The sequence below is a fragment of the Bufo bufo genome, chromosome 11 (assembly GCF_905171765.1).
Source record: "Bufo bufo chromosome 11, aBufBuf1.1, whole genome shotgun sequence".
In the NCBI taxonomy this organism is placed as follows: Eukaryota; Metazoa; Chordata; class Amphibia; order Anura; family Bufonidae; genus Bufo; species Bufo bufo.
The window spans coordinates 88,145,551-88,166,541 of NC_053399.1; the positions used below are offsets into that span (position 1 = coordinate 88,145,551).

A 20,991-nucleotide genomic window follows, 5' to 3' on the forward strand; every position below is an offset into this window, starting at 1 on the left:
TCTCACCTCCTCTGAAGAGCAGGCAGTTATCGGGAACAAACTATTCATTCCCAATAATTGCCTGCTCTTCAGAGGAGGTGAGAGCTGCATTGGAAATCATCATCTCCTGTGTACGGGGACGAAGGATCCCTGCTGCCATCGCTCCCCACACAGAGGAGATGACTGCAGCGGTCAGCTCCTCTGAAGAGCAATTATCAGGAACAAAGTTGGTCTACGTGACGGGGCCTTTAACCACCATCCACATCAGTCTTTACATCCTGTCTGGTGTGAACAGTAGTCCTATATATGCACATTGATGTGAACAGTCATTTCAATCTACACCATGTCCCATAAAGCGGCGTAATCCAAAGCTGGCCAGACATTGGGCTGACACCTCTCCTGACCACATGCATGTGACCTGGGATGGAGTTAGGAGAGCAAGCTGGTGCTGGACACCTCTGATGCCAACTTATCTCTCCGAGGACGGGCATCTGCATTGGGAAAAGTCGTGAAACCACCACATAGCGCCCACATATGTGAAAAGCTCTAATGACTGGGCAGAGAACGTGGCATCACACCTGCATCTTCTCAGTTTACAGAATGGAGCTCAAGAGACCCCCGTTCTCCCAGGAGGTGGGGGTCCGGGACAGGTGGGACCTCCTAATATGTCATGTTCTCATAGCTGACCACAGCCAGGGTGACAGCAGGAAACCAATTCCACCAGTCACCAGGACCAGTTCAGCGACCTGGAAAACACAAGTGCCAAGATTCCCGGGTCCAGCTAGGAAATTATGGGACTGTCACCTAGGACGGTCTGACCATGTACCAGGCCACTTCTCCACCGGAAACCAGGACTGGGACCGCTCCCCGATCAGCCGCTGTCATGTGTACATCATACATGGGTTTCCAAGGCTTCAAAACAATCAAAGCCACCCCCCAACACACGATATGAGCGATGGTGGGGGAGACGCCCCACTATATCATCAGATCAGATTTTAGACTAGGGCGCCGCCAGGTGGTTGTGCTAAAATTGCAGCTTGCCACCATACCAAATTGCAGGCCTCTTGGGATAACCACATGAGGTCCACCTGATGGGCATCTGGAATTGGGCATAGACTCATGGGTTCATACAGAATAAAGAGGCACCATTGTAGATGCATCGTGTGAATCTGGCCCTAGGACATCCTTTTATAAAGGTGAGATAATAATCACCTCTATATTATATATCACTTCCTCCTTGGTCTCTACAACAAGAGAGTCCTTATTCCCTAAACAAAGATGGCCGCCGCGCGAAGATCACATGACGTCGTTGTCTTGGGCTTCCAGCAGGTCCCGCCTCCACTCCGCTTTTTCGGTTTCTGATTGGCTAGGCTAAGCTGTCACGGCATCCGCTTGTACGAGGCGGGGCCAGGGCCTTACATCGCAGGGGCCGCATCTGATTGGTGGATTGTGCTGTCAGTCAGTGGCGACACCGAGCGACGTGAAGGAGCGCTGCCCGCCCCGAGCTGATGTGTCCCAGACCAGGAAGTGAAGTTTTTAAGGAGCTGAACTGAGTGGAGCAGGTAAGACGGGGGAGGACGGGGGCGTCGTGACCGTGTGTGTCATGTATGTTATATGTGCAACCGTCCCATGATACATGTCAAGCTGGCCTATGCGGTTATCACGATCGGACATATCTGTCACGATATGTTATTATCGTAAGAGGAATCCTACTTGTGCAGATAAGGTCATCACCCCCATCAGGATAGGGTTACAGAGGGTTGTCCTGGGGTACATCAGGTCCTGTGGGTCCAGACCCAGAATGTCCACACACATTTAGCCACCAGGGTCGCAGAGGGTGCCAGTAGTGGGGCTCCTGGCATCACTGATGGTGGCAATAGTCAGGCTTCCAGGATTGCTGAGGGCCCCTGTAGCTGGGCTTCCGGGATCGCTGAGGGCCCCTGTAGCTGGGCTTCCGGGATCGCTGAGGGCCCCTGTAGCTGGGCTTCCGGGATCGCTGCGGGCCCCTGTAGCTGGGCTTCCGGGATCGCTGCGGGCCCCTGTAGCTGGGCTTCCGGGATCGCTGAGGGCCCCTGTAGCTGGGCTTCCGGGATCGCTGCGGGCCCCTGTAGCTGGGCTTCCGGGATCGCTGCGGGCCCCTGTAGCTGGGCTTCCGGGATCGCTGCGGGCCCCTGTAGCTGGGCTTCCGGGATCGCTGCGGGCCCCTGTAGCTGGGCTTCCGGGATCGCTGCGGGCCCCTGTAGCTGGGCTTCCGGGATCGCTGCGGGCCCCTGTAGCTGGGCTTCCGGGATCGCTGCGGGCCCCTGTAGCTGGGCTTCCGGGATCGCTGCGGGCCCCTGTAGCTGGGCTTCCGGGATCGCTGCGGGCCCCTGTAGCTGGGCTTCCGGGATCGCTGCGGGCGCCAGTATACAGAGAAGAGGCCCGGCACTTGTTGAAGTAGATGCAATACTTATATGTATTCTCTGTATAGCTGCGGGACGCCGACCTTGGACACGTGCACCGCGCATGAATATTGGAGTGCCGGCTGTCTTACTCTGAGGGCACCAGTAGTCGGACTCCGGTTGTCAGGCTCCTGGTATTGCTGTAGTAAGGCTTCCCCGATCACTGAGGCCCACAGTAGTCAGGCTTCCCAGGTCGCTGTGGGTGCTGGTAATCAGGCTCCTGGAATCGCTGAGGATACCAGTGATTGGGCTCCCGACATCGCTGAGGATACCAGTGATTGGGCTCCCGACATCGCTGAGGATACCAGTGATTGGGCTCCCGACATCGCTGAGGATACCAGTGATTGGGCTCCCGACATCGCTGAGGATACCAGTGATTGGGCTCCCGACATCGCTGAGGATACCAGTGATTGGGCTCCCGACATCGCTGAGGATACCAGTGATTGGGCTCCCGACATCGCTGAGGATACCAGTGATTGGGCTCCCGACATCGCTGAGGATACCAGTGATTGGGCTCCCGACATCGCTGAGGATACCAGTGATTGGGCTCCCGACATCAATGAGGACGCCGGTTAAACATGTTTGGCTTTCCTGTCAATACACCATAAATCTGCAGAATGGAGAAACCTTGTCCAGATGATGCCACCAAAACAAAAGGGTCATTCCAGTTGCAAGCACCAGTGGTTTACGGTAAACTGCAGTACAACCACAGCCGCGCCAGTTGGGGTAAAGTTGTGAGCTACAGGTGACGGCCTAACCTATAACGGGGTAGCTCCTGCTGATGGGTTCCTTTTAGGTTGTCCATCCATGTTATTCCTTATTATCCAGAGGTGAAGCTTGGATCTCCATCTCCTGGTGCCAAATCTGCAACTCTGAGCCCCCAAATGACAAGCCATTTATTGTATCGTCTCTCAGATGTGAACCCCGTATCTATGCACTTAACAGTACCCCCATAACTTTGGTCCAGCCTCTCCTCTAACCCATCGTATATCAACAGCCCCAGTGCCCCTTTAACAGTGCCTAATTTATTGCCCCCATACTATTGCTAGTGTCACTCCCTGTAAATCTTTTACAGACACAGTGCCCCCATAACATTGCCAGCTACAGCACCTCATAACATAATCGCCTATAGTGCCCCCATAACATTACCAGCCATAGTGCTACATAACATAATAGCCTATAGTGCCCCCATAACATTACCGGTCATAGTGCTACATAACATAATAGCCTATAGTGCCCCCATAACATTGCCAGCTACAGCACCTCATAACATAATCGCCTATAGTGCCCCCATAACATTACCAGCCATAGTGCTACATAACATAATCGCCTATAGTGCCCCCATAACATTGCCAGCTACAGCACCTTAAAACATAATCGCCTACTGTGCCCCCATCACATTACCAGCCATAGTGCTACATAACATACAGTGCCCCCATAACATTGTCAACCATAGTGCTCCATAAACTAATCGCCTACAGTGCCCCCATAGCATTGCCAGCCACAGCACCTCTTAACATAATCGCCTATAGTGCCCCCATAACATTACCAGCCATAGTGCTACATAACATAATAGCCTATAGTGCCCCCATAACATTGCCAGCTACAGCACCTCATAACATAATCGCCTATAGTGCCCCCATAACATTACCAGCCATAGTGCTACATAACATAATAGCCTATAGTGCCCCCATAACATTGCCAGCTACAGCACCTTAAAACATAATCGCCTACTGTGCCCCCATCACATTACCAGCCATAGTGCTACATAACATACAGTGCCCCCATAACATTGTCAACCATAGTGCTCCATAAACTAATCGCCTACAGTGCCCCCATAGCATTGCCAGCCACAGCACCTCTTAACATAATCGCCTATAGTGGCCCCATAGAATTTCCAACCACAGTGATCCATAACATACAGTGCCCCCATAGCATTGCCAGCTACAGAAGCCTGTAACATAATCACCTACAGTGCCCCCATAGTATTGCCAGCCATAGCGCTCAATATCGTAATCGCCTACAGTGCCCCCATAACATTGCCAGCTACATTGCCCCATTATTTCATCAGGCAGAGTGCCCTGTAGATATGACCAACCCCTATGGGATTGGGTACCGCAGTACCCCCATTACATCATCAGCCCTTACGCTCACACCCATGGCATAGAAGTGTGACCTGGGGGGGGACAATATAAAGACCCCTTTAGGTTGAAGCCTACATTATGGGATGTTTCCTTACAAAGTCAATGCGTTTAAAGGGGACCCCTGAAACCAGGTACTTCTTTTGGCAGGGTGCAGCAGTGACATACGTGTGATGGAACCGGTGCACCGATGACAGAGGAGACTCTTATTCTTAACCCCTGCACCTTGCCTGCTAATACAAAATGGCTTCCCAGTCTTGGAGAATCCCTTTAAGGCCTTGTGCACATGGGCGTTCTCCTACCCCTTGTTCTTCTCCACTATAGGAACAGCGTCACACACATGACCCACACATATGGGGCCCAGCGGTATTTTACAAAATACTGCGCTATTTTGTGTCACGTTTTTTACAGAATCGGTGACGGAGGTCCTTCCCGGAGCCTCCAGCACTGAGGTGAACATGACCTTGTCATGGGGGACTTTTATAAAGCTATCTAGAAGACAACCTATCAACCATTCACAGCGCAGCTTTCATTTCTTAAACTCCTCAGGAAAAATGAAAGCTGCGCTGTGATTGGTTGCTATGGGCAACGACAGCTTTGATAAATGAGGCCTATAAGGGAGATTCATCAAAACTGTTGTAAAGGAAAACTGGCTTAGTTGCCCCTAGCAACCAATCAGATTCCCCCTTTCATTTTTCAGGCCTCCTTTGGAAAATGAAAGGTGGAATCTGATTGGTTGCTATGGGCAACTGAGCCAGTTCTACTTTACACCAGTTTTGAAAAATGAAGCCTATAATATAGGTTTTATAATCTAGCTCTCGGCCTACAGACTCCTATAAAATGGCCATCGCTCGCAGGCACATTTGCCCACTGTAGTGACCGGGGCAGTCTTCCCTGCCAGTCAGTAAAACCTCTCAAAGAAACAGTCTGACAGGAAAATTCTCTTCGACCAATCGGAGCACAGCTTTCATTTTTCCAGAGCCGTTTTAGAAATGGAAGCTGAGCTCTGATTGGTTGGAAAGACTGTTTTGAGAAGTGAGGCTCTTACACATAGCTGTAACCCATAGGGGCCCCATTTAGCGTGCACCCAAAGGTGTCATCATGTAAAAGAGAGAAACTTTAGTTTATGTTCACACAGCCTTTTTTTGTGTATTTTACTCCCAAAATCTGCGTTTTAAATTCCCATTCCATTGTTTCCAATGGGACCCTTTTCCGTACGGATTTGAAATCTGCGTCAAGAAGTGACCTGGCCTATGAAAAAACGTGGTTGGGTAGTCGCAAACTGCAAATCTGCAGTGAACATACCTCTCGGGTGTCCAAGATTAGAAGAACATGGCTGTTTCTGCCCCCAAAACAGCGCCTCCCCTGTCCCCAGGTCGTATCCGGTATTACAGCTCAACTTCAAATGAATTTAGCCAAACCCCAATACCAGGCACAACCCATGGACAGGTGTGGTGGCACTGATGAATGAGACATTTAATGTCCATGTAGTCACCATGTATCTGACTGTTTCCCCACTTTCTTAAAAGGATGACCACTTTAATTCGGCGTGGCCGGCGTGGAGAAGAGGGCCAGGACAAGAGGGCCGATTCTGACGATTCCAGCAAAGACAAAGATGAGGATGCCGCGGGGGACTGTAAGGACATGAGGCTGACGCTTATGGAGGAGGTTCTTCTCCTGGGCCTGAAGGATAAAGAGGTGAGAATCAGAAGAAGCGGCCATGTTCATGATGTCCTGCTGCAGCTCAGGCTTGTTCAGGTGTATGGGGCCGAGCTGCAGTACCGGGTACGGCCACATGGACTGAGAACTGCCATGTTGGGTACTACGGTATCGGCTGCTGTTAAACTCCAACTCTCAGGATGCACGCCTGCTCGGCTGTTCTTTGTACCGCCGAGGACTTGAGCATGCTGGGAATTGTAGTTTCAGAGGAGACCTGTTTTAGTGAGGCACCGAAGCTCCCAACACAGCAGTTGTCTTGTCCACATGGCCATAGCCGCACGTGCATCGCAATGTGGCTGAGCCGCAGTACCAAAGCCAACCATGCAAACGTGGGTGGCGCTGTTCCATTCCGTAAGCTGAAATTGTGTGTGTGTGGGGGCCCTCTAGTTTGCCCTATAGAGAGAGAATGTAAGAAGATAAAAGTGAAAGACACGTGGCAGCTGTTTTAACCCATGGGGGTCCAGGTGCCGAGACCCCCAACTATCACTAAAACAAAGGGACAGGAGCCCTTAGTGTATGACTGACTCAGTTTATGGATCTGTACAAGTAGACCTAATCCAAAATGAAGTGGGGCGGGGGGTATGCTCAGTTGACAGCTTCCATATCCATGTTAGATATTGGCAGCAGGGGTCTCCAACCGGACCCCCACTGATCAAATGCATTTTAAAGTGATAGGTACCCTTTAGGGTTTGTTCACCCGCAGCAGGTTTTTTTGAGAGCTAGACTAAACACACTTAAATATCTACCCTTTTGAGTGTCCAGCTCCTATTCAGACTGCAGGGTCTCCATGGTTACAGACTACAAACATCCCTATGTAGTCTGATCCTGCAGTCTTGTATCAGTCCCCTTTTTAAGGGTTAGTTTGGAGACACATGGCTCCATGGATGCCGTATCCCCGCAGCACTGGCCACACCAGCAGCTTCAGTTTTGGGTGCGTTGAGGCAATAGAAAGGGTTTCGGAAGAAAGCATACCCTTTAACGGTATTATTTCCAGTGTGACGGGCGAGGTGATCTGTGACCACCGCGCACACGCCCAGTGTGTCCACCAGCAGGAAATTCCAGCCGGACCCGATTTAGAGAAGATGTTCAGGATTTGTGCTGAAGATTTCCTTTTCTCGCTTGTGGGAGTATATCCACCTCTAGGACCCGCACCTCCCGTGTTACTGTACCATATAGTGAGAACCGCTCATGTGCGCAGCCACCTCTTCATTCTCCATTCTGCTGTGGTTGTCTCTTCACCTGATTAGACTGGGGCAGAAGACCACCCTACTTTAGGGTGTTACTACCCTAATTAGCTCTTCATGCATGGACGTCCTGGTGAACTTGTGGTTCCACACAGCCACCAGTCTGAACATGCGGACCTGCAGTGTAAAGCATGGAGGAAGCTTCAGATGGCATCTTTTCCCCGATGATGGCGCCTCAGTCCTCGGACCACGTAACGGTGCATTGGATCTGTTTGGCGGTTCATGGGATTGTCCCATCTCCGTATGGAAACGTAGGCAGCGTAGCTTGTTCTGCCTCGCTTTTTGCGTAGCGCCGGCATGCCCAGCTGTCCCATCTTACCTTGGCAACGGACACTCCCCCCTCTGTCAGGCTGTGCAGGGACATGCCCCCGTCTGGTAACCCCCATCTGGACCCTCACTGCAACCTGCTTGTAATTAATTCGTAACTTCTTGCAGGAATAATAAAGGAATGGCCCATCGTGAGTCATAGGGATAGATGCTGCGGAATTGTTATCAACATGGAGGATGCAAGTAGTTCCTAAAACAGAAGAGGTGTGGATTATCTATTTATTTTTTACGGAAAGTCGTGCGAATTTCTGCACGCCAACCCACAGGAGCTGTGATGCTCCGTTATTGAGTAGACAGTGCGCAGGCAGCAAGGCCCCCATGCAAGCAGTGACGAGGCTGTGGAGATTGAATTAGCGCCACGAGCTGATCTGCGGCGGTCCCTGGAGTCGGACCCCCTACGTATGGTATATTGATGACCTGTCCTGAGGATTGATCATCAATATGCCGATCCCAGAAGACCCCCGTAGGCGGACATTATGCTGCCTTTGCAGCATTTTGAGGATTTGTGACCACATAGGCATCCGGGGAATAAGGAAGTGTCACGTTTTTCCCCCTTCTTCATATCCTGTTTGTAATGGCTGTAATGACCGTTCGTGTCTGGCAGCCGCTCGGAGTCCTCTTTTAATATTTAACCAGACAGTCGCTGCTCTGCCCTGTACCTCCTGGAGAGAAAATGGAAGTAGTAGTCCAGAAAAAGCTAGCGTGCCTGGGGGTAGACTGCAGACATAATGGGTGGCTCGGCCGTTTCAAGAACTCCCATGCTAACGAAAGGAAAGAGCTGTTCACATGTACGGAGGGTGGGGGTGGTAGGGGGTTCAGGGGAGCCCCCCGGTTCTTCACATAGGTGTGGGACCTAGGTCTGAGTCATTTATAAAGGGGTATTCCAGTCTCTGAGAATGAAGGTTATTGTATGATTATGTATAAAGTTATACAATTTTTTTTTTTTCAAGAATTGTTCGTGTTTTTCAAGATCTCTGCTTGCTGTCACTAAGTGGAAGTATTCATTGTTTACGCCCATCGGATAAAAGAAAGGGCTCTTGTCTCGTGTGGTAATTGTGACACAAGAGATCCCAGAATTTAACCACAGCTTGTAAATGGAAGTAAACCATGTATATGAACCATATTCCTGTTAAATGGCAGCAAGCAGAGATTTTGAAAACCATAACTTATACAGAATGGACATTAGAAAGTTGCATTTCTTCTATTCGCAGAAACCCCTTTAATGATTTATTTTAATTTCTGTGTGCAAATGCAGGAAATGATTACACTGCAAAAGGAAATGCATTTTGTGACAGCGCCCAACAGGGGCAGAATTGTGCCAGTATTGAGGCAGTGACCATGGGAGCTACGTATAGGGCTATATCTATGTTTATAGCAAATAGATTTGCAACCCTGCCTTATCTAAGCTATGAGATGGCTCTGCTGACTCTGTCCTAGTCTATACTGCAACTGATGAGCTACATACAAGGCCAAATCTGTGTTTATAGCAAATAGTGTTGCTACTGTGCTTTATGTAAGCTATGAGATGGCTCTGCTGACACTGTTCTAGTCTATACAGCAACTGTGGGGAGCTGCATACAGGGCCAAATCTGTTTCTATAGCAAATAATGTTGCTACTCTGCCTTATCTTAGCTATGAGATGGCTCTGCTGACTCTATCCTTGTCTACACAGCAACTGGGGAGCTACACACAAGGCCAAATCTGTGTTTATAGCAAATAGTGTTGCTGCTCTGCCTTAACTTGGCTCTGAGAGGACACTGCTGACTCTGTTCTAGTCTACACAGCAACTATGGGGAGCTGCATACAGGACCATATATATATGTTTATAGCAGGTAGTGTTGCTACTGCTGCTTTATCTAAGCTATGAGATGGCTCTGCTGACTCTGTCCTAGTCTATACAGCAAAGCGAGCCTCAGAAAGACGCTATGGATTATTTCTGCCATTTCATTACAGTGAATGGGGCTGAGCGGTTATACCAGACATGGCCTATGCGCAAGAGTGGGGCTGTTCCTGAATCAACAAAGCAAACCTTTCTATCTAATCTTATAAAAAGATTTGTCTCTGCTGCTTTCGACCATGAATCATGGGGCTTGCTGTATTGTGATGCAGACACATGACCATGCCCACTAGGGGCATCATTGTGTGTAATCATGAGGACTATAATTAGCAATAAAATGATTACTAAAAACGCAACAAAAATCCTAAATTTCTCTCCGCCCAGAATTAACGGTGGGGTGCCACCAAAGAGGTTGATTATTTTGCATATGGCCACCGGCTCTATTGTTTCAGGACTGTGGGTGGTGGTTGTTTTTTTTCGTTGTTTTATGGGTTAGTCGTGCAGTATTAGGGCGGATTACTACTAAGCCTCTTTTATGACATTATCCTACTAGTATTAGTGCCTCGATTTAATTTAAGAATTACAATAAAATATGGCGGATGCTGCTACTTCATCGTAATGTCGTCCAGCAGGCTCTAGAAGTTTCTCACTCGTGGAGAATGCGGTTGCTATGTTCTCTATGCATGTGACGTGACTCTAGTAGATAAGAATGTGGGAGCGGAGGATGTCTACTGTACATGTATATGACGGTGACAACTGGTTTACACGTTATGGCATCATATGCACCCATGACTAACGCTACATTGAAGCATTGAGGCCTCGTCTAGATATCCATATCAGAAGTTTCATCTTTAAAGCCTCTGGAATAGACCTACACCGATCGGCCATAATATTGCGTAGATCCCTCTTGTTCCTCCACAAATCATGGACACCACAAGACCTCTGAAGGTCTGGCAGCAGATCCTGTAAGCTGTGAGGCCTCCATGGATCGGACCTGTTTTTCCCGCACATGATGGGAACGGATGGAGATCTGGAGGGTTTGGAGGCCAAGTCAACATATTAAAACCTCTTTCACGTTCCTCAGAAACGTTCTCATAAGTGTAGGGGATCGGGAAGCATCGGAACTGGGTCGGTGAAAGTAAGCAGCCTTTTTAAAGAAATTTTAGTCCTCTGGACAACCCCTTTAACCTCTTTTTGCTGCCATGTCTCCACCACTTGAGGATGCTGGATCAGTGGGATTCCAGAAGGCCAAATTATAGAACAACAGTTCTTGGGTAGATCTTTGGAGTAGGGGGGAAGAATTGAAGAACCATAAAGAGGAGAAAACTTGATAGAGCATTGTGTCGTGTTTACTCTTCCACCGCCTCGCTCCCGGAAGTGGATTTGTACGTCCTGTAGATTCTCTGAGATAAGGGCCCAACCTACCTCGCACATTTCTATTGTAGGTCATGTCAGACCTGTAGGACTGGTTGATCTAGTCCTGTCCAGGTAGTCGTCGGTCTTACTGTGTAACCCTAGCTCTGATCGAATGCCTGGACCCACACACGTTCTGGTTCTTCTCACGTTTCATTGTCATCTCCGAACCTTTTTGACCTTCTCCATAGCAGCTCCTTACGGTATATACAGCTCCTTATCCTGCTCCACCATAAAACTCAGCGTGGCCTTTTACAACCTAATTGATACGCGCAGCTGATATTTTATGTTTGTTGCAAGACAATTAGTGTCTGGATGGCATCCAAAGTTGTTTTTTTTTTTTTTTTTTTTTTTCTCAAGTTGTTTTCTCACCAAAGATTTTATTGCCCTATTGATTAAATGGTTTGGAGATCTAGAGAGACCAATTTGGTTTCCTGGTGGAGGAGTGAACATTCTATTTGGTAGATATGTCATAAAAGCCTATGAAGGGATAACCTCCTGGTCTTATTACCACCAAGCAATATACATGAGCCTCCTCCCCGCTCAATCACCTGATGGTGGACTGTTGTGATGGACAATCAGCCGCCAATACATACCATCAAGGGTAAGCCCCAACCATAGAGAGCTATTAAAGGGATTGTGGCAAGATGGAATCCAGGTTAGGAGATCAGGGTGTTTGGTGGAGAATGAACGGATGGACCTCCACCGATCAATCGGCTGTTCCTGCGGTAGCTCTAGCGCCAGAACTACAACTCCATCCATTGTGCAGTAGTGGACAGAGCTGGTAACCGCATTGAAGTGACTACTGCAGTAACCAGCTCCGGCCACTACACAATGGAGCGCTCTGTAGTTCCAGAGCAGATGAGTGGTGGTGTCGGACCCCTGCTAATCACGTATTGATGACCCACCCTGAGGAGTTTTTCTACTCCCATGTAATGTCTGGCCGCACCAGTACATGGCACGTGCGGACATACCCTAAGGTACACCTCACAGGATGTGAATGGATTCTGAATCTTCTCGTGTGGAGCAGTGTGACCCCGGCCCAAGGTATCTTGAAGGGCTACTCCCGTTTCAGCAATCCTTGTTAGACTTCTAGATCATGGAAAGTTGAACAGTTTTTGTATCCGTTTCCCACAGTTTTTTTCAAGATCTCTGCTTGGAATTGTCCTCTTTGACCTCCACATGATGGAAACCTGTTCTGGTCATGTGATGGACACACACACACAGGGACCTGCACTTGTCCTGGCCATAGTAAAGTTTCTATGGATGGACAGCAAGCAGAGATCTTGAAAGCCCTGGATTCTAAAAGAATATTGAAGGCTTGCATCATTTTCCGTCCTGGAGTTGGGTTTTCAGTTATGTGCGTCATCGTAGCTTTCCGGACACCTGCTGGTATCGGGCCTTTGTACTAATATTTGAGCTTAGAGTTCAGGACAGAAGTTGCACCTCCTCTGTCGGGCAAGCCTCTACCTGGCAGGGGAGTGCCTGTCGCTGTACACGGACAACCACAGGCGACGGCGAGGGATTATCACTGTTCTGTTAACCCTTTCCTGCACAGAATAGAAATGGGGAATGTCTCTGCATTATCCCAAATTTTTAATTAACCCCTCCCCACCTATGTCATGTATATTAGCAGGCTTATTGTACGCTCCCTGTTCATTTCCGTGTTATGTTTGAAGGCGCTGCTTCTGCATTTCGGTAATTGCTAGAGAATCATGTGACGACATTAAAGGGGTTGTCTATGTTTTAACTTTTTTTTTTTTTTTTTCAGGGCGAACGGCAGGGAGGGAGGGTATATTTCCAGGGAATTTAATATTGATGGCCTATCATTCATATTAGATCACGAAACCCCTCTACGATCAGCTGCTTGAAGAGGCTGAGACGGTATACCCAGAACAGCGCCATATATTGTATAGTGGATGTACTTGGTATTGCAGCCCAGGCCCTTTCAAGTTAGGATAGGTCATCAATATTGAACTCCTGGAAAACCCCTTTAAAAGAAACTTAGTTTCCAACACAACGGGGAGTTTTCTGTATGCAGACTTATGCCGTTCCCAGTCAGTTCAAAGGGAGCTGTCTACATCTATAACCCTCCTCCTGAGTAGCACATTAATATAATAAATGTATGCAGTAAGCTCCTGAGCTCCCTCTAGTGGTATCTACAAGCAGACAGAAGTTTATTACTTCCAGAGGCACATTTATGGCACATTGACAGGATATGCCATAAATGTCCTATGCGTGTGGTTCCAGAGGTGGGATCTGATTCTGCACCCATCTTGAGAAAAGGGTATTTTTTTCGGCCGCTAGTGAGGTGGCCATGTGTGTGCAGACCACTTTTTTTTTTTTTTTAACTTCTATGGGAGTTTCAGAAATGGCAAAGTAAGCGTGTGTTCCTATGTTTAGAACTCCCTATAGAAGTGCATGCAAGGCCACCTCTCCATTCCTGGGGGGTTCAAGGCTGGGCCGTGTTCCTGTGGGGGTTCCAGAGGTGGATATGATGTAAATGTCTTATGACTGTCACACGAGGCAACGGATTTGGAGCTCATTAACATAAAAATGTATCTCTAACCCCTACAAAAGGAGGGGAACATCTTAAAATTCCTGGTGGTTCCCCCATCGGTGGCAGAAGAAAGCATCTTGATGGAAAATTACTTCTTAGGGAATTTCCTTATGAAATTCTATTCCAGGAATACACTGAGATACTTAATAAGTTTGCAGTTAGTAATGTTGGGGCAAATAGGCCACTCCCCTGGGCATGCCCCCCAAACTGTACAGGGCGAGGTTTACATATGCCCCACCCACTTTTGGTCCAAGACAGTTCCAATTTGCATCTGAAACTTAGGAACAGCCCCTGCAAATTCAGGACTATGTGAGATGGTCAATAGTATGGGAGTCAACCCTCAGGAACCTACCGATCAGAGTAACAAGGGGGGCTTATATCTTACTAGAGAGCCCCCCCCCCCCCCCTTCTGCTTTTTGCAGGGCACCCTATAGATGTACTACAGCTGAGAGAACTGCATTCTGGGTAGTGTTCGCATTGCACAATCTTATCGCCGTCTTCGCTCTCATTTCTGGACAGCTGGAATGAGGTTTGGCATGACGCAGGCCAGTCCTCTCCTTGATGACGGACACATCCGGGAGAGATCTGGGTGGCTTGGCACACATGAATGGCACAATTAACACTTGGATGTATGCACAGTAAAGAGAGATGTCGACACTGAGGAGTGTCCACTTAACCCTTCGTCGACCCAGGCCATGGTCGTAATGTTGCTTTCACCTTTTCTCTAGTGATATCGCTCATTTAGGCAGCAGTATGTTGTTTTTATTCAAGAAGATAGACAATCTGAAGAAAAATGTAAAAGACCCCCGTCATAAATATTAAAAACATGGAAGCCATTTATAATATCCCACTTAGAAGCTAAGATATGACTCTTTGGATTTGTAGGTCCAAAGCCTGAAGAGGGCATCTGATGATAACACATTCCCTCAGATTTATTTTTATTTTTTTGTGAGGTGATTTTTTATTTATTTATTTTTTTAGCCCCAAAACCTGAAGAGAGACTCTGATGACGTCATATTCCATCCTGATTTGTAGGCCCAAAGCCTGAAGAGGGCATCTGATGATGTCACATTCCCTCCAAATTTTTGTGAGGTGATTTGTAGCCCGAAAGCCTGAAGAGAGAATCTGATGACGTCATATTCCATCCCGATTTGTAGGCCCAAAACCTGAAGAGGGCACCTGATGATGTCATATTCCCTCCTGTCTTCTCTGAGATGATTTGTAGGCCCAAAGTTTAAAGAGAGAGAATCCAATGATGACAAATTTCCTCATTTCTGTGAAGTGAAATGTTGTGATGGAGACCTTAAATGGTGCCAAATCATAGAAAATATTGATGTCCCCACAGATACACATTTGGCTGATTCTATATAGGCCGGGTAGGATGGAGATACGGTTGTATTTCATGGTTGGATGCATGTCAGGTCTCCAGGACAACATGGCAGGAAGGAGATGTGTTGTCATCAGAGTCTACTTCAGGCCTCGGGCCTGTGTCTTGAAGCCATTATATGTCAGCAGAGAAGGAAGAAAAGGCTTTCACATTTTTAGTGTGCATTAAAGGGGTTTTAAAGACCCAACAAGTCAACAAAAAAAAAACACCTGAAGGAGAAAGTTACTCACCTTCCTGAATATGCATTACTCGGCGTCTCCGGATCCCAGTCACACGTGATGTTCTTCTGAATATTTTGAATTTGCCAGCTTCACGTCCTTTACTAGGTTTCCAACCTGAGCTATGGACAGGACATCACTTCCGCTGTGGACGGGACCAGAACTATTCCTCTCTCTGGTGCTTGTGCAGATGAACGAGAAGGAAAGAAATAGTTCTAGCCTGTCTACATCGGAAGCAACCTCCCATCCATTGCTCAGACCGGAAAAATTATGACGGTGGATGCGTGATTTTGTGAAGTGGAGCATTATGTAACTGGGTTTCTGAGTGGCTGATCATACACCTTCAGAACTTCCAGGAATGAAAAGTAATTAAAGGGTTATACCCATCTCCGACATCAATGGCATATCTCTAGGATATGCAATCTGTATCAGATATGTGCTGGTCACACCTGTGGCACCCCGCTCCTATCTCCAGAATGGGACCTCTGAAGCTACATTGGGAGATCCAAAAATGGCCAAGCAAGCTTGCTCAGCTATTTTTGTAAGTTCCATAGCAGCGAATGCTTGGTGTGCTCGCCTTTGCTTCATGCTTCTCATTTTGGAGATGGGAACGGGTCCCGCACCTATCTGACATTTATGGACAAGGTGGTCAGACTGCTTCACCTCCCTTTAGGACAGTATTACACTCATTGTGATGTCAGTTTTTCCTGACTTGTCTCGTTTTGGTGCAGGGTTATACATCCTTTTGGAATGACTGCATATCCTCGGGACTACGTGGCGGTATCCTCATCGAGCTCGCCCTCAGGGGACGTGTTATTCTGGAGCCGGCTACTTTACGCAAGAAACGCCTCTTGGATCGAAGGGTAAGATCATGTACTCCTCTGCACATCGCTTCAAGAGCTTACGTTGGGGGTGTCCATCAGGACCATCTCCCATGGAAGGCTGTTTTTGTTTTTAGTTTCTTATTTTGACCTTTATACCGTTGTATTCCATACCACAACCAAATGGTACGCCAAGTCCATCTGGCCTCCTAATGGAACATTGTGGATACTTCTGGTGTATGTCAGGAGCTTTATCCAGTGTATGCATCAAATGACTCTCCATGTAATGGCAGCTGGGCAGGGTCTGCCAGCACGAGACCTCTTTCTTCAGAGAAGGTCCTAGGCGGAGACTTCTAAAATCTCTGTAAGTTGTGGGAGAGTGACCCTTTAAGACAACCTCCCCCCAGGTAAAAAAAAATTATAAATCACACTAGTGGTAGGGTGTGCATGCTTCTTTAAATGTCAGGAGCCTTACTACTTCCTGGTACAATAGGAAATCTATAAAAGCGGGCAGGGTTCCAGATGGTCAACATCATGGTGTGTGTTCAGCCTGTGTGATGCGGAGCCAAATCCTTACCTGTCACAAGGTGGATGCGACACTTCTTCTTAAAGTCAATACTAAACTCCTGCAGTCCATAACAAAATGCAGCAAAATTCCTTTAAACCCGGATCCGATAATCCATAAATTATCACAGTCCAAGACATGTTGCCTCACTGAGCGCAGTCGAAGGTGAACAGGTCTCAGTGGAGCGCTTCTGCCCTTGTACGTCAACGATCAACACCGCCACCAATCAAAAAATGTGCACACAAAACTTCTTGCGCAGTGAGTTAGGGTAGCTTTGTCATGCTGCACATGTTCAACCACCCTGAGGCGATTACAGGTCGTAGCTAATGCAAACAGTCAGCAGGGTGGACTAATGAGGTCGGAATTTCCCATCGTGGACCTACAGTGAGCTGGTGTATGATATAATACTGTAGTATGAGCTCCAACCCACCCCCTCCTGCTCCTAGAGCTGTCTCCGCTCAGGTAATCTTCCAGGGTGTGGTGTAATGACCGACGTCCTGCTATTTAGAATGTGTGCACTGACGTATAAGAACCCTAGAAAGTTATTTGCTGCACATAAGCTCTTCAGCCTCCGGCCTAATGACTACAACCTCCCTCAGACCCGTCACACACTCCTTTTTCCACCAAAACCTTTACTGACTGATGTTTGGAGTAGTTGTTTTTGTAAGATCCCTAGGTTGGAAAACACTGACTATAAAAAAAAAAAAACTTTTACACAGCCTGAGTGTCGGGGCATTGGTAGGAATGCTCGTTCCCGATAATTGCCCTATGTAAAGGTGCCTTCAAGCGAGGTCATTCATTGGGTGATCACATCTTTCACACAGTACCTTTAAATGATCATTTCTGGGCAGAGGATCATCCTGTGTAAAGAGGGATGTGTTTCCGACAAATGGTGAATCTGTATGGGGAGGAATGATCGTAGCAGTGATCATTTATTCCCTTGGAGAGGGGATTAGTGCTTCATGTTATTGCGGTTTAACAAACAGTAGTGATCGATAGTAGGAGAGAAGGACCACCCATGGCCAACCAAAAGGGGGGGTTTCGCCACCTGTGCAGGGCTCGGGTTTTTCTTACTCAGGGGCATTTATTGGGTACAGTTTTGCCAGTTTGTTGAGACATGAGGTCTTACTCTAAGTTGACCTTTCGTAAATTTGCTTCATAGGTGCTGCTCAAGTCAGAGGCACCAACAGGAGATGTTCTGTTGGACGAGACCCTGAAACACATTAAGGCAACCGATCCTGCGGAAACTGTCCAGAGCTGGATAGAGTTACTGACCGGTAAGACCTGTGGAGCGTCACTTGGGTTGGGAAACCAGAGACAAAGCAAAGGTGATCGGTTGAACTGAATTTCAAGGGGTTTATCAGGGACATGATATTGATCGTTAGGATATTACACCAATATCTGGTGAGGGAATGCGGGCTACCACCCTCTTCTGGTGATCATACGTTTTACCTGCAGTAGCCTGCCAAGACAACGTCCTCCAGGTCAAGTACTGCTTTTTAATAGTGGTCATCCCTACTGGCTCAATGAGAAATCTCCATCCTGGGGCATACTTAATCAAAAAAATAAATATATATATATATATATATATATATGTACCCACCTGTCCACTGACTGTCCCCCTGTTCCAATGCTGCAACTCCATTCCCAACCATTTTGGGTCCCGTCTGACTGAAAGTGGTTTGGTCTCGTGACCATAAAGCCAGTGATCGGTCATTACTCCAGGCAATAGCTGTATTTTAAGCCTTTGCTCATGGAGGTAGTGCCATTTCCATCCCCATGGTCCCTGTAATTAGGGGGATCTTGCAGCCTTCCAGGATGCATAGGTCCTGGTCAGTGGTCGTCATGACCCACCTGGGAACCTGTATAACAAATGACTCCTGTAAAATCTGCATGTGCAGCAAGTCATTTTCTATTCAGGTTCCCTGGCAAATCATGAGAACCAGTTCCCAGGCTGTAGGAACCGCTTGACAGCACCCCTGGATCCCCTCGGGTTGACATATATAAGGCTTTGTGGCTCAGTAGGGCACCTTCAGTATCACTTTAAACACCACCTCATTGGAGGCTGTCTTTATTGCACCAGTTCTGAGAAGCTGCAGTTTGGAAAGTCCTCATAGATCACCACAAAATCATTGAGAACTGGTATCCGTGTTGTGGACCACAAAACATCCAACGGTCGTGTGCATGAGCCCATATCATGTGTTAGCGCTTCCTTACGTAACATTTCTGACGCTTTATTTTTACCAGGTGAAACATGGAACCCGTTCAAGCTTCAGTACCAACTCCGAAACGTTCGAGAACGTATTGCCAAGAGCTTGGTGGAGAAGGGAATCTTGACCACAGAGAAGCAAAACTTCCTGCTCTTCGACATGACCACCCACCCTGTAACCAACACCACAGAGAAGCAACGACTGGTGAAGAAGCTGCAAGAATCTGTCCTCGACAAGTGGGTGAATGACCCACATCGCATGGACAAACGGACACTGTCCCTGCTGGTCCTGGCCCACTCCTCTGACGTCCTGGAGAACGCCTTCTCCACACTGCCGGATGACAAGTATGACATGGCCATGAACAGATCCAAGGACCTCCTAGATTTGGAACCTGACGTAGAAGCCACGAAACCCAACTGCACAGAAATGATCTGGGCCGTATTGTCTGCTTTCAACAAATCTTAAGATCTATGGTGGTGGGAATTAAACCGGACGAAGGATTCACCCATATTGTTTTCCAGAACGTTCAGTGGGGCAGGAGAGATACAGAGATTGAAAACTTTGCTTGAACATGAATTCTGAACCTCCAGCCCCTCAATACCCTTCCATCTGCTACCTACCCACATACCTAGTGTATTGGTAGAGCACATGGAAGCAGTGGACTCTGTAGCTACCGTAATACACGTTTTTGTTTTTTCATTGTAGAGCTTAAAAAAAAAATCAGCAAGTTATGTTCACTCAACAACCTGATAATTCTGGAGTCTTCAATGGTCCACGGTGCTGTACATTGGTACAAATGTGCACCCCCTTCTTCCGTTCTAAATAGGCTGTGGACTCTTGAGTGGTCAGGTCACAAGCGAGTGACCGTTGTACCTAGTTGATGTCTCCTGCTCACGTTTTCTATGACGATCACACAAAAAAAAGACATGTAGACTTTTTTGAAGGATATGTAGAAGTTGCACAGATTTGGGCCATGGCAAATGTTTTTTTAACTTTTTGTTTTTAGGTTGCGAAGCTACTTCTATAACTTGATCTCGTTAATGATTTGCAATGTAGCTTTAATAGAGAGGGGGAAAAAAATTAAAAGATGATTCTTTAGGAACAGTACATCGGGATCTTCGTGATTTATTTATGTTCTTCACAGAAGTTCTTCCTTTCCAGCTTGTATTGCGCAAATTTTGTATCTAGAAGCCTTGATCCACTGCTTGGGCTTGGGTTCATAACCAGCCATTAGGGCATTTAAAGACAAAAATGGGGTTGGGCAAAAGTAGACACCTCATCTGGCTGCCCCATTGCATACGTTTGTTTGTGGATCTTCTCACGTAGGCTTTTTACTCAGTGGTGACCATCCACAGTAGTTAGTCTGGTGGACATGTGGAGCCTTCCTGCATTAGAATAGATGTTTGCAATGAAGCTGGTTCCAGTGAAGTCACATCATCCATCGTGACCCCCATAAAGACATGGCTGGGTATTGTCTATGTACGGCAATTCAGAACTAAAGTTTGGGAACCTGGTCTCCATTATGCTACCAACACCCAACTTTTTGGGTTACACTCACTTAAGGTTCTTATCGCCAGGTGCTAAAAACTTCTGAAATCAAGTTGCTGGCAACTGAAGCCTACAGGAGTTTGTCCATCTGTTGCTGCTGACTACGACCAGTGAGCGCTTGAAGATGCCATACTGTGCTGCTCTCCTGATGTCCAGTTTGCATGGTATCAGTATGACCTCCAGGGCAACCTCCCCCATCCCCCCCCCCCGTAAAACCAGCTTGCCATCCAACATTTACGAACTGCGTTGCGATATGGAATTGTTCTAAATTACAAAAATCATCACTGCTACATCCACCTCATTAACCATCTGACTTCACAAGGCCCCAGTTACAATGACCTCCTGACTTCCATAAATTTTGCCGACTGATTGGAAAGTGGTGCTGGAGCGTACATGCCTGCCGCAAGGGACTTGTTTATTACCGTAGCCTCCAACCATAAAAAGGGGATCTTTTAACTTTTTTTTTTTCCCGATGCATTGGAAGAAAGGATGAAGATTTATTTCACAAAGCCTTCAAATTATTATATCATTTTTACATCTATTTTATTTTATCATATATTCTTTTAATTGCATTAAATATT

General features: G+C 47.3%; 1 protein-coding gene across 1 annotated transcript; it reads left to right on the forward strand.

Moving 5' to 3' along the window:
* Positions 1–1,409: 1,409 nt before the first annotated feature.
* Positions 1,410–20,098, forward strand: GOLPH3L (golgi phosphoprotein 3 like). Its single transcript, XM_040411154.1, has 5 exons — positions 1,410–1,541; positions 6,091–6,259; positions 15,998–16,129; positions 17,815–17,929; positions 18,900–20,098. Exons 2-5 carry the CDS (start codon positions 6,092–6,094, stop codon positions 19,325–19,327), a joined length of 843 nt encoding a protein of 280 aa, XP_040267088.1. The 5' UTR covers positions 1,410–1,541; position 6,091; the 3' UTR covers positions 19,328–20,098.
* The last annotated feature ends 893 nt before the right edge of the window (positions 20,099–20,991 follow it).

Excerpts from the sequence above, each read along its gene's own strand:
- GOLPH3L (XM_040411154.1), top strand. The coding sequence starts at position 6,092 with ATGACCACTTTAATTCGGCGTGGCCGGCGTGGAGAAGAGGGCCAGGAC. Across the intron at positions 6,260-15,997 it reads TGGGCCTGAAGGATAAAGAG|GGTTATACATCCTTTTGGAA; the intron begins GTGAGAATCAGA and ends GTTTTGGTGCAG. Across the intron at positions 16,130-17,814 it reads AACGCCTCTTGGATCGAAGG|GTGCTGCTCAAGTCAGAGGC; the intron begins GTAAGATCATGT and ends TTTGCTTCATAG.